This window comes from Amblyomma americanum, unplaced genomic scaffold (assembly GCF_052857255.1).
Source record: "Amblyomma americanum isolate KBUSLIRL-KWMA unplaced genomic scaffold, ASM5285725v1 scaffold_19, whole genome shotgun sequence".
Lineage (NCBI taxonomy): Eukaryota > Metazoa > Arthropoda > Arachnida > Ixodida > Ixodidae > Amblyomma > Amblyomma americanum.
Window position 1 is genome coordinate 1,053,012 of NW_027526491.1, and position 11,870 is coordinate 1,064,881.

The 11,870-nt window shown below is 48.6% G+C and overlaps 1 protein-coding gene across 1 annotated transcript in view; it reads left to right on the top strand.

Annotated features, from left to right (window-relative positions):
• Positions 1-11,636, top strand: part of LOC144111935 (nose resistant to fluoxetine protein 6-like) — a 52,567-nt gene extending 40,931 nt beyond the window's left edge. Inside the window, exons 14-15 of the mRNA XM_077645026.1 lie at positions 8,753-8,895; positions 10,999-11,636. Of these exons, the coding sequence (XP_077501152.1) occupies positions 8,753-8,895; positions 10,999-11,295 (440 nt within the window). The 3' untranslated portion in view covers positions 11,296-11,636. The remainder of the gene's footprint in view (positions 1-8,752; positions 8,896-10,998) is intronic.
• The last annotated feature ends 234 nt before the right edge of the window (positions 11,637-11,870 follow it).

The following is an 11,870-nucleotide window of genomic DNA, read 5'->3' on the forward strand; positions in this document are numbered from 1 at the left end:
CAAAAGGTCTATTGCTTGTTAGTTTGCAGGCCATCAATGTTTTTAGGAGGTTATGTACGCTTCAGCTTGTATTACACAAGTGCCGAAGTCGAATGTGCCTTTCATAAATTCGCGGCTTGGAACAGCGTCACACAGTGCAGAACACTAACAGAAATTAAGAGCACAATTGAACTCACAGTGGGGCCTTAGAGCATGTGTTGAAAGGATGCGAACCTTGTAAGATTTCTGGCGACAGCCGGTGGTCTGATTCAGCTGCGTATTCGGCCCGGACACCTGCAACCAGGGTCACTGCACGGCGATAGGCATCTTGGTTCGCACGGCCGGTCCTCGCGTGGTTTATTGGATTCGAGACGGAAGATTCCACTGCCGTTTGTAAACAACATTGTTCCCGGTAGATCGACCGTGCGGCACGGAGGCAGTTAGCGACCGCCAGAACTGAGCAGGGGTGACTCACCCCTTCAACTGTGCCTGCTGGCCGGCGCCTCGCCCATTCGGACTTCCCGGAAGACGTGTCCGACTTGACAGCGGGAGAACTGTCGTTCGGACGCGAAGACAACGCTCTCTCTGGTGGGGGCGATTGTCCAGCGGCACCCTCTCTCTCCGGCGAGGCATGTGACGGGGGCGTGTCCCTATGTGAAGTGGTGTGTGCGTGTGTACGACACCGCAAGTTAGGCCACGCCCAACCTGGCGAAGACCTCCTCGAACCTGGGGAATCCTAGGGACCAGACCCTTTTTAAACCGGACGACGAGTGCCGTGAGGAAGGAATCCTCGATCATCCTCAGATCTTCTCAGATCCTCAGACCTTCCCCCATCACCCTCCAATGGGTTCCAAAATCTCGTAAAATATGTAAAATAAACCACCTGTACAGTTTCCTTCATAACCAAGTCCGACAACGTCATTCGGAGAAGGGACCTGCGGCGCTGAAAGAGTCAGCTCACTCAAGGACCCCTCGTCCCCAACAACTGGTTGGCAGCAGCTGGGATGGACCGTGCGACATTGTGCTTTCTCAACCGGTAAGCGTTTCGGCATTTTGCTATAGGATTCGCCAGGCTTCAGATGTTGAGAGAATAATCTAGAATCACTGGGAAGTGTATGTCAATTGAGAAAGGGTAATCTCACGACATTTTGAAGATAGCATTGCCAAAGCGGAGAAAGCGTTGTCATGGACCTTATGAAATTGTCAAAGTCGGACTTGCTGTTGTTATGCGTGGAACTGTCAATAGAAGTACAGGAAAAAATTACAAAACTTTAAATATGCAAGACAATTAAAAAACACGTAGATGACGATCGGCTGGTAGATACGTGGAATTTGGTACAGGAAGAAAAAAGAAAAAGGGAAGCGGAATGGGAAAAAGAGAAAGAACGGCAAAAGTGGGAAGCTGAAAAAGAAAGAAATGTAAAGCGATTGCAGCTTGAAAGCGAAAATCGAAAAAAGGCGACAGTACGAGAGCCGGGTCTCCTGAAAGAGTAAGCTATGTACAATCATATAGATTTAAAAACAGATTCATGCAGCCCTATGAAAGTGGAAGGGACATAGGATTTTACCTGGGAAACATTGAGAGAACTTGCGAAAGGGAGAACTTTGCTCGCAGTACATGGCCGCAACGGCTTCTGGCACTCTTGCCATGTGAAGTAGCTGAAGTCATAGCGAGACTTAGCACACAAGACGCAGCTGACTACGAAAACGTCAAAGCCAGCCTGCTAAAAAGGTACCGGCTGTCAGCCGAAGCTTTCCGACAGCGATTCAGGAACGCAATGAAAAACGATAGCGAGGGCTATCCGGATTTCGCGTATGGCCTAAAGACGAATCTGCTAGAGTGGCTAAAAGGAGCCGAGGTTTGTGAAAGCCGAGACAAAATCATCGAGTGTTTTTGCCTTGAGCAATTTTACCGAAGCATTCCCCAAGTGGTGAAACTGTGGGTTCAAGACAGGGAAAAAGTCGACACAGTTGAAAGGGCAGCTGAGCTAGCAGAGGAGTACGTTTCGCGCAGAAGCTTGAGCACTGAAGAGGGTGCGTCACACGCTCGAAACGCGATGCGAAAAAAGGGCCTTGCAGAAAGACTCGAAGTGCTAGAAGTTCGGAGCAATCGGAGGCAACGAAGGTAGCGCCAGAAAAGCTTGAAGAACAGGCGAAGAGACAGGGAGCTGACAAAGCCGCGAAAAAAGAGTTTGAGGCTAGTAGGCCATTTCGTTGCTACAACTGCAATGGTGTCGGGCACTTTGCAGCCAAGTGTACAAAGCAACGTTTGGTGTTCTCGTGCGTCGAGGATAACGCCGAGAATATAGAGCTCCTTAAGCCATACCTGCACGAGCTGCACGTTAACGCGAAACCGTGCAGGGTGCTTCGAGATAGCTCCGCGACGATGGACGTTGTCCACCCGTCTTACGTGTCAGTGGACGATTTTGCGGGAGAAGTCTTGTGGATAAAACAGGCAGTAGAAGAACACAGTGTATGCCTTCCCATAGCTAGAGTGAGAATTTGTGGACCGTTTGGAGAGCTAATCACTGAGGCCGCAGTTTCGAAGGCCGTGCCACTTCAATATCCTTACCTCTTCTCAAATCGATCAGACCAATTGCTACGCGAGAGAGGCCAGAAACTCGGAAGCGGGGTGATACAAGCTTTCACAAGATCGAAAACTCGTCAGCTCGCATCTCAGCTAAGTCAGATTCCCGAACCTCAGGTAGCCAGAGACGCACCAGCCAGCATATCGTTGCAATCAAATGAGGAGGGAAGGAAACCAACGAGGAATGAAATCCAGACAGCTGACCGAGCAAATGAGCGACGAGGGACTTCAACCACTAAGTCGGTAGAGGAATCAGAAAACGCTGAAGGATCCGTTTTATCTCCAACATCGCGCAGTTTTGATCGCCTTCTGCAGGTGAACAGGGAGTCCCTAATAAAAGAACGGAAGCACGATCCCACTTTGGAAAGACTGCACCTTACAGCTAAAGAGGGCATCGCGAGACGCAACATAACGATGCATGAGAAGGGAGGCTTACTATACCGACACTACCAGGACAGAAAAGGCAAAGCATTTGATCAGCTGGTCGTGCCCGAAAAATACAGATCGGACATTCTGAGTCTCTGCCACGAAAATGGCTGGGCAGGACATCTGGGAATCAATAAAACAAAGAAGCGGCTATTAATGGAATATTATTGGCCGGGTTGTTTCAAAGATGAAGAACGCTACGTAAAATCATGCGATGCGTGCCAGCGCGTGGGCAAGCCGGGAGAGACATGGAAGGCTCCACTGAAAATTGTTCCATTGATCTCGGAACCCTTTCGCCGGCTTGTAATAGACACAGTAGGCACTTTGCCTAAAACGAAATCAGGCTATAAGTACTTGCTTACTATGCTATGTCCCGCCACAAAATTTCCCGAAGCAATTCCGTTGAAGGACTTGAGCTCCACAGAAATAGTCGACGCCCTTTTGTCAGTGTTCGCGAGAATAGGATTTCCGGCCGAAATCCAAGCCGATCAGGCGACGGTCTTTACAAGCGCCTTGACGACCACATTCCTAGAAAGATGAGGAATAAGATTGTTACACAGCTCGGTGTACCATCCGCAGTCCAACAGTGTAGAGAAATGGCATTCGGTGCTGAAGCGGGTGCTACGTGCTCTTTGTTATGAGCATAAAGCAGACTGGGAGGATTGTCTACCGGCCACACTTTTCGCTTTACGAACAGTCCCCCATGAAGCTACGGGGTTTACCCCAGCTGAACTCGTGTATGGAAGAGCCCTCCGCTCTCCCCTCCGAATGCTGAGAGAAATGTGGGAAAGGACAGGAGAGAACCAGACAGTGGTTGAGTACGTGCTTCACCTACTGGACCGCCTTAACAACACGAAGGAATTAGTAAATCGAAATATGAAACCTGCCCAGGAGGCCGCCAAGGTCTATTATGACAAAAACGCGCGCCTTCGAGGTTTCACCGCGGGCGATCGCGTGATGATCCTCCGGCCATCGAAAAAAAACAAGCTGGAAGTTCACTGGGATGGTCCAGTAGGAGTGTTCCAAAAACTTTCGGAGACGAATTACGCGCTAAGGCTTCCAGGCAGGGGAAAGCAGGTGAGAATCTATCATTGTAATCTGATGAAGCCGTTCGTGGAACGCAGCGGGATCGTCAATCTGACTCTAAATGAACCAGAAGAGCTGGACAGCGAGAGTCAGGGTTGGAAGGGAGGTGCTGACGCTAGTGACAACGTGGAGAACATTCTGGCTCACTCCGTGAATGCAGATTTCCTAAGCGGGACACAGGTCGACACGCTAAAGCAGTTGTTGAGCGAATTCGCTTACCTGTTTAGCAGTCGCCCGGGAAAGACACACCTCCTGAGACACGAAATCGAGCTCACCTCTGATGAGCCGGTACGGTCGAAACCCTACAGGGTATCACCGCGGCAAAAAGAAATAATGGACGCGGAAATTCAGTGCATGTTGGAGTTAGTGGTTGTAGAGCCAGCAGAAAGTGACTATACCTCACCGCTAATTCTTGTTGAGGCCCCAGGGAAAGATCCTCGTCCCTGCGTGGATTATAGAAAGCTGAATACAATTACCAGGGATCAGCTATACCCGATTCCCAACATAGAGGAAAGGATAGAAAGGTTGAGCGGCGCGAAATTCATTTCCACCCTCGATCTCGTACGAGGATATTGGCAAGTTCCCCTCTCAAAAAGGACGAGCAGGTATGCCACTTTCATCTCCCCAGCGGGCACCTTTCGACCCTTAATGCTTAGTTTTCGGTTTAAGAATGCCCCCTACAGCTTCTCGAAACTCATGCACATCGTACTGAAGGACATGCAGTGCTTTGCACTCCCTTATTTAGACGATGTGGCAATTTTTTCGGAAACCTGGCAAGAGCATGTAGAACACCTAAGGACCTTGTTTTCCAGTTTATGACAGGCTGGACTGACACTGAAGGCAGAAAAGTGTAGATTTGGTTGCGCACAGGTGACGTACTTGGGCCACGTTGTAGGCCAGGGAACTAGGAGCCCATCCGAATTAAAGATTGCCCCGATCGCAGCATTTCCGGAACCACGGACGAAAACGGACATTCGCTCATTTTTGGATTAGTTGGGCACTACCAGCGATATATTCCTAGCTACTCACAGCGGGCTAGTCCCTTAACTGACGCCTTGCGAAAGGGAGCACCTACTAACGAAAGTTGGGATAACCAAAAAGAAAACGCCTTCAAAAGCCTGAAGGAAGCACTCGTGTCCCGACCCTTCATTAGACCCCTGACTATGGGAAAGAGTTCATAGTCCAGTGTGATTCCAGTGATAGAGGGCTGGGTGCTGTCTTAAGCCAAGTTGGCTACGACCATGAAGAACACCCTGTTCTGTACATCAGCCGCAAACTGACCAGTAGAGAGGAAGCGTACAGCACTTCCGAAAAAGAGTGCGCGTGTTTAGTTTGGGAAGCACAGAAGTTGTCGTGTTACCTGTACGGAGCAAACTTTGTATTTGAGATTGACCATTGTCCTTTAACGTGGCTGCGACAGATGTCCCCCAAAAATGGTTGCTTGCTCAGATGGAGTCTGGCTCTCCAACAGTACAATTTCTCGGTGCGTTATAAGAAGGGGAAACTGCACGGAAAGGCTGATTGCTTGAGCAGACTGATGTAAGCGGGAGAACTAAGAGGAATCTCCTCCTGTGTGAGTTTTTTTTTTACTTTGTTCCGAGTAATCCGGCTGTGGCAGTTTCAAAAGGGGATGTTTCACGCTCAATCGGCACAAAATTAACCCAAATGTGAACACAATTTTTTAAACGTGTGTTGTTGTCAATGGAAGAAGCCTGGTGATTCTTTGGCGAAGTCCGAGCGCTTGCGGGTGGGGCAGTGCTTTGCCGTTTGGAACGTCCCACCTGCGCTTTCCTTTGTTGGTGGTGCTTTGGGTTCTGCCTTGGGGGCGATGATATTGCAATCCAGGGGACCAACACGGACGCCATCTCATCTCTTCCTGCCCAGCGGTCGTCAACGCTGGACATTCGAGATTTTTCGGGCCGCGGAGGAGCTGTAAGGTTTCTGGCGACAGCCGGTGGTCTGATTCAGCTGCGTATTCGGTCCGGACACCTGCAACCGGGGTCACTGCACGGCGATAGGCAACTTGGTTCCCACGGCCGGTCCTCGCGTGGTTTATTGGATTCGAGACGGAGGATTCCACTGCCGTTTGTAAACAACATTGTTCCCGGAAGATCGACCGTGCGGCACGGAGGCAGTTAGCGACCGCCAGAACCGAGCAGGGGTGACTCACCCCTTCAACTGTGCCTGCTCGCCGGCGTCTCGCCCATTCGGACTTCCCGGAAGACGTGTCCGACTTGACAGCGTGAGAACTGTCGTTCGGACGCGAAGACAACGCTCTCTCTGCTGGGGCCGATTGTCCAGCGGCACCCTCTCTCTCCGGCGAGGCATGTGACGGAGGCGTGTCCCTATGTGAAGTGGTGTATGTGTGTACGACAACGCAAGTTAGGCCACGCCCAACCTGGCGAAGACCTCCTCGAACCTGGGGAATCCTAGGGACCGGACCCTTTTTAAACCGGACGACGAGTGCAGTGAGGAACGAATCCTCGATCATCCTCAGATCTTCTCAGATCCTCCGACCTTCCCCCATCACCCTCTAATGGGTTCCAAAATCTTGTAAAATATGTAAAATAAACCCTCTGTACAGTTTCCTTCATAACCAAGTCCGACAACGTCATTCGGAAAAGGGACCTGCGGCGCTGAGTCAGCTCACTCAAGGACCCCTCGTCCCCAACAACCTGCACAAAGCTGAGCAATGCTGCACAAAAGTCGCCATGCCCGGACCGGATTTCGTTGCCCTCCTGCTGTTCAGGAAGCTACATACGCCTGTAAAATGCTTCTTTAACTTTTTTCCGAAAGGTGGAAGGACGATATGCACAGCCGTTATGACACTTTTAAAGAGAGAAACCTTGCATCAGGAAGAAAGCTTTTTATACTCGCTGCTGCCCGTCATGTCGATGCCCGAAGCAGTCGAAGTCTTAATTAGTTCGCAGCGCCAATACATTCAGTGGCAAGATGGACAAGAAACTAGACACGCCGCATGGAATGAAAAATTGACAAGACCGGCGAAAATAATAAAATGTTCGGAAATAACCATAATTCACAGCAAACTCCTCATGCGATTCATCACGACACTAAGACGGTGTGAATGCCACCAATTGCCTTCTTCTTTGAGGAGCAGAGTCAGTATTCTAAAGCTGTGCATTTCCAGTTGTCAATTTCGTGTCCATTTGGTCCTCGGTCATTGGTTATTCAGATATGCCCGCGTTTTTTAAGCGTCTGTGGGATGCGACACAGCCATTGGATGTGGGCGACCGGACGTCACCATTGGCCGCCTATCGCAGCCAATGGCAACCGGAGGTCAGGACCAATCACCTGCTGTTGACAGAGCGCTGCGATGCACCTCACCACTATAGCTGTATACAGCAGCCAATCGCAGCCGATGGTGGTGTCCAGTCGCCAACAGCTCAATGGTCGGGTCGCACCCCATGGACGCTTGAAAGCGGAGGGTATATCTGAATGACCATTCACAGAGGACCAAATGGACGTGAAATGGGCAATGAAGAATGGACAGCGTACAGAATATGGCCCCAGGAGAATGAGCTACAATTACCCAGCGTAGTCACCAGAAATGGTGCCTAGTTGCTTTTTCCTTTTTTGCCCACATGAACGTGCAGTACACTCTAAAAAGGTACTCACATCCTGAGGCGAAATCCTCATCTTTCTAATAACTGTGCTTTGTTACAACATGCCCGAAAGCGCAAATCTATATAGGTAATGTAGTCGATGTTACATGTGCGGTGTCATTAAGTGGATTTTAACAAGGGCTTCAGGTGTCGCAGTCTGAGAAAAATTAGGGCGCCTTAGAGGTCAATTACCGTAAACAAACCGCTTTAGCGCTCCAGTTGTGCCATATAATTCTTAACATCTTTTTTAAGTAATCAATGGCAAGGCAAAATCACGTCTACTTACAGAATGTGCGTACTCTCACTCTGGAAGACAGCTGTAAACGTGTCTGTCGACTGAGCCTCTCGCTCTGATTTTGCACAGCGATGGAATTAGGAGCTGGTCTTTGTTTATTATCGTAGTTGTGCTCATTTCTTGTTCGTTTAGTCAATTCTAAATGGTAGGCGCAATGTCACCATCTATTGCTGAGAACGTAAACGCGGGCGAAGACCATGCGAGCAGCACGGAGGACATCTTGATGGCCGTCTCACCTTCGCACCGAGGGATGACGCCAGCACTCGTTGCAATAAAATGGCCACTTCTTTATATTTTATCCAACCGGCCCCACAACGGAGGAACCGAAATCCCATTCACATTGAATAACACACGTCTATTGGAAATCAAACAGGGTTTGATGGCAGTCTACGAGTGGCTTTCTTTTTTCTTAAATACGACTGAAAAGAATAGGTATTTTCAGAAGCGCGGCTGTTCACGACTGTAAAGTGGAAGGAAGGCTTTTTTAGGTCCTTCGAAAACATTACTACAGGCCTAATTTCCACAGTGCACCATGTGTGTTTTCATAACCCCTGTATCTTCTCGTATATCTAGAAAGGACAGTAATTTACGACGCTAGTGTATCCCTTTCAACTGCAGCGAGTGCTTCGAAAATGCATTAACACGACTGTGCTCTTTTCTCTTACCATCTCTGCTCATACATATGTGTATTCTGTTTTATTTACTATATTAAACGAAATCATTTTTGTATTTCCACCTGTCTTTCCGCGAACGCAGGCTTCTTAAACACGTTCCTGTCGTGGAGCTTCTTCACGCCCCTGAGCAGGCTAGCCTTCGGCGTGTACATCATCCACGTGCCCTTTGTACAGCTTTGGTTGCACATCTCCAGAGAGAGGTTGTTCTTCTCGCACTTCTTCGTGGTAAGTAACCTGACCTAAATATTTTATTTTTGTTAACAGTTATGCACATGTGAAAAATTGAGCCCATTTTAGGTCGAGACGTGAATTCGTTTTTTTTGAATTTCTTCACCAGTACGCGCGCATGACTTTTGAGAACCAAGTTTCGTTTATAATGCTACTGTATATTGTGTTCTTTTAAATCAGGTTTATTGATCTATTAGAATACTGACACTAACGAGGCGAGAAAAATTTACTGCACTCACCTACTATGCCGCGTTAATAAATATTTCGTATGACCGCAGGAAGTAATGAATTATGTTGTACATGAGAGAGTGTATTAGTTTAAACAGAGAGAACGTGCACTGGCTTGTGACTGGTGATATGTCCACCACTAGCACTGCCGTGAGCAGAGCAAAATGAGGTGAGAGGAAGGCAAAAGAGAAAGGAAAGCTGCCTGGAAGCTTTCAGACTGCCGACGTTGTACGCTGCATACGAGATGCATCTATTAACCAATAAACATTTAAAATATTCCAATTGAAACGATATTTCTATTATTCATCGTAAATTGTAAGCGCGTAATATGTGGCGCACAGCAGCATCTAAAGGGCACTAGAAGGTGGTACTCAGTAGATGTCTTGAATGTCTTGAAATATAGGCTGAACAGGCGCATACCGACCTTCAAGGGTTCATGCAATGTGATGTTCGCGGATATATTTAATTCACTTTCACCCCGGGCACGTTGTCTAAGATCTAACGGTGCACTTTTCAATGGGCACAATGGGCTGTGCGCGTCAGTTATACGCTGAATGCAAATACTGTACGCAGATAAAAAAAATTGCAATATGTTGCATTCATAATCCTGTATTCCGTTCATAAACTTGCTCTTAACTGCACTCTATAATTCCGATTTCCCGACTGGACACAGTAAAATACCACCTAGCTCTCCGACATGCTCAAGTGTGACTGGTTAGTAAACCCGACCCAGTTTGGCGAGCTCCCAGAACTCGGCGCTCTAGCGCTTCCTTCAGCGCGATGGGGGAATTTATATACCACAATTTCACCTGCCTGCTTTTGTTAGGTTCATGAAACCGTTAGTGTATCTTCTCTAGTATAAGTCTAATAAATGGGTATAACTCATAGAGCGTTCCTGCTCCCTTCGAGCCACCAGCGTCAGTGCTGCGCGAGTGTGACTCTGGCAGCGCGCACTAGCTTTTTTACAGCGCTAGCTGTTACAAGAACGATCTTGCGCATTCGCGTCTAGTGTCGCCACCATAACACGACCGTGAAGGGCAGAGCGCAATCGTAGCAAGAAAGGAGGAACAGAAGGGGAAAGGGAAAGGACTGCGTATGCGGCTCAGTCAGTCGCCGGAGCGGTCAACGATGCAGCGGCGGAGATTTGGAGCACCAGAGCAGAGAGCGACGCAGTTGCGTAGATGGGTAGAGGGCGCCTCGCCAGAAGCGACGGAGCGGCACTGATGTCACAAACGGTGCCGGATTGTCGCTGTGGCAGCTGAGTAGTGCAATGTATGAAGCAAAGCAACGCTTGGGAACGTCGGCAAGCCAAAGGGGAGCTGGGGTAGTCTGTACAACGTCGCAAGCGAATGCAACAAAAGGGGAATGTCGAGTATACAACTGCGCGGTGCGTCAAGACCCCAAAGTGGGGGCTCGGGTTGCGGCGGGAAAGCAGTAGACGCCAAAAGTTTGAAGCGCGAGCTCGGGATGTTTTGCGAAATCGCGAATGACGCGAAAAACCCGAAGTGTGAGCTTGCCGCCCTGCGTCGGCTACTGCAAAAACACAGCAGAGCTAGGCAAGCTTGCGAAAAGCTCAACGCAAACGAAAAAGTTCAAAAAAGCAATAAAAAAGCTATCTGAACAATCTCTTGCTTGCATTCAAGTGGCACACACTGGGAACAGCTAAACTAAACTTTTTTGTTCCATAGCATATTTGGTGATACCAGTTCACTAGTGTTGCGCCTGAAACCTTTAGAGAGATATTCACATGCACCTTTCAAACTCAATGTTTGGCTCGCTCATCTGCATGCTTAAGGTGTTTACGAAACAAATTATAATTCCCGTTATTTCAAGCACTGATTCATTTTGTGCCTTGCTTCCGTTTATTGACAGATGTCCTTCTTCTTCACTATACTTGTCTGGAGCTTCCTGCTCAGCTACCTGCTGTTCATCATCTGCGAGGCACCGACGGGAAAGCTGGAGAAACTCATCTTCGAGCCACTACGTAGAAGGATGAGCAAGGAGGCTATTGGTGTGCTGCCACATGCTGATGGTGCTGAACACAAATTACCGAGGGTAGCCCCGACTCGGCGAGCTGAAAAGGTAGCCTCGCTAGAAAACAGCGACGACAAGAAGACGTCTAATGGGTGGCATTACGAAAAGGGGAACCTGACAACGTGTCATCTCTGAATCTCTAGTTGCACAGATCGTAATGAACAAACTCAGGACCGCTATGCTTCTCGAGAAAAGTAATGCAAGTGCTATGTCCTTAGTGCCGTTGAAAGTCCGTTATAAAAGATGGGATCACAAATCCCGCCCTTTTGTGGCTTAAGGATATAATTGCTTCTGGGGACTGCATTAGAGGAAGCTTTTTATCGAGACAATGAAGCAGCCACGCTGGAGTAGTCTTTGTTTTTTTGTGGTCACATTCACACTTTCCTAGAGGCCACGAGAAGGGTTTTTTTGTTGTTATGGGCGCTTCCCGTGTGTAGGAACCTGACGTGCTTTCAAATAAATCTTGTTGGAAGTAACCACTTGCGTTTTCCTGTGCTACTTCTTCGCCTTTGCCTTTTCTGGGCTCTTTCAGCGACCCTGAACTACCGACAAGCCCGGACACCCTGAATCTGCCAAGACTATTGGCGACATTCATGACCTGGAGGTGGCGGTTCAAGAAATCCTATATTGAGCACATAAAGCAACGCTATCTAATAAGGCAGCGTTATGTATAGGGCTCCTTCAGTGAGCATCCTAGATACAATCGCGCT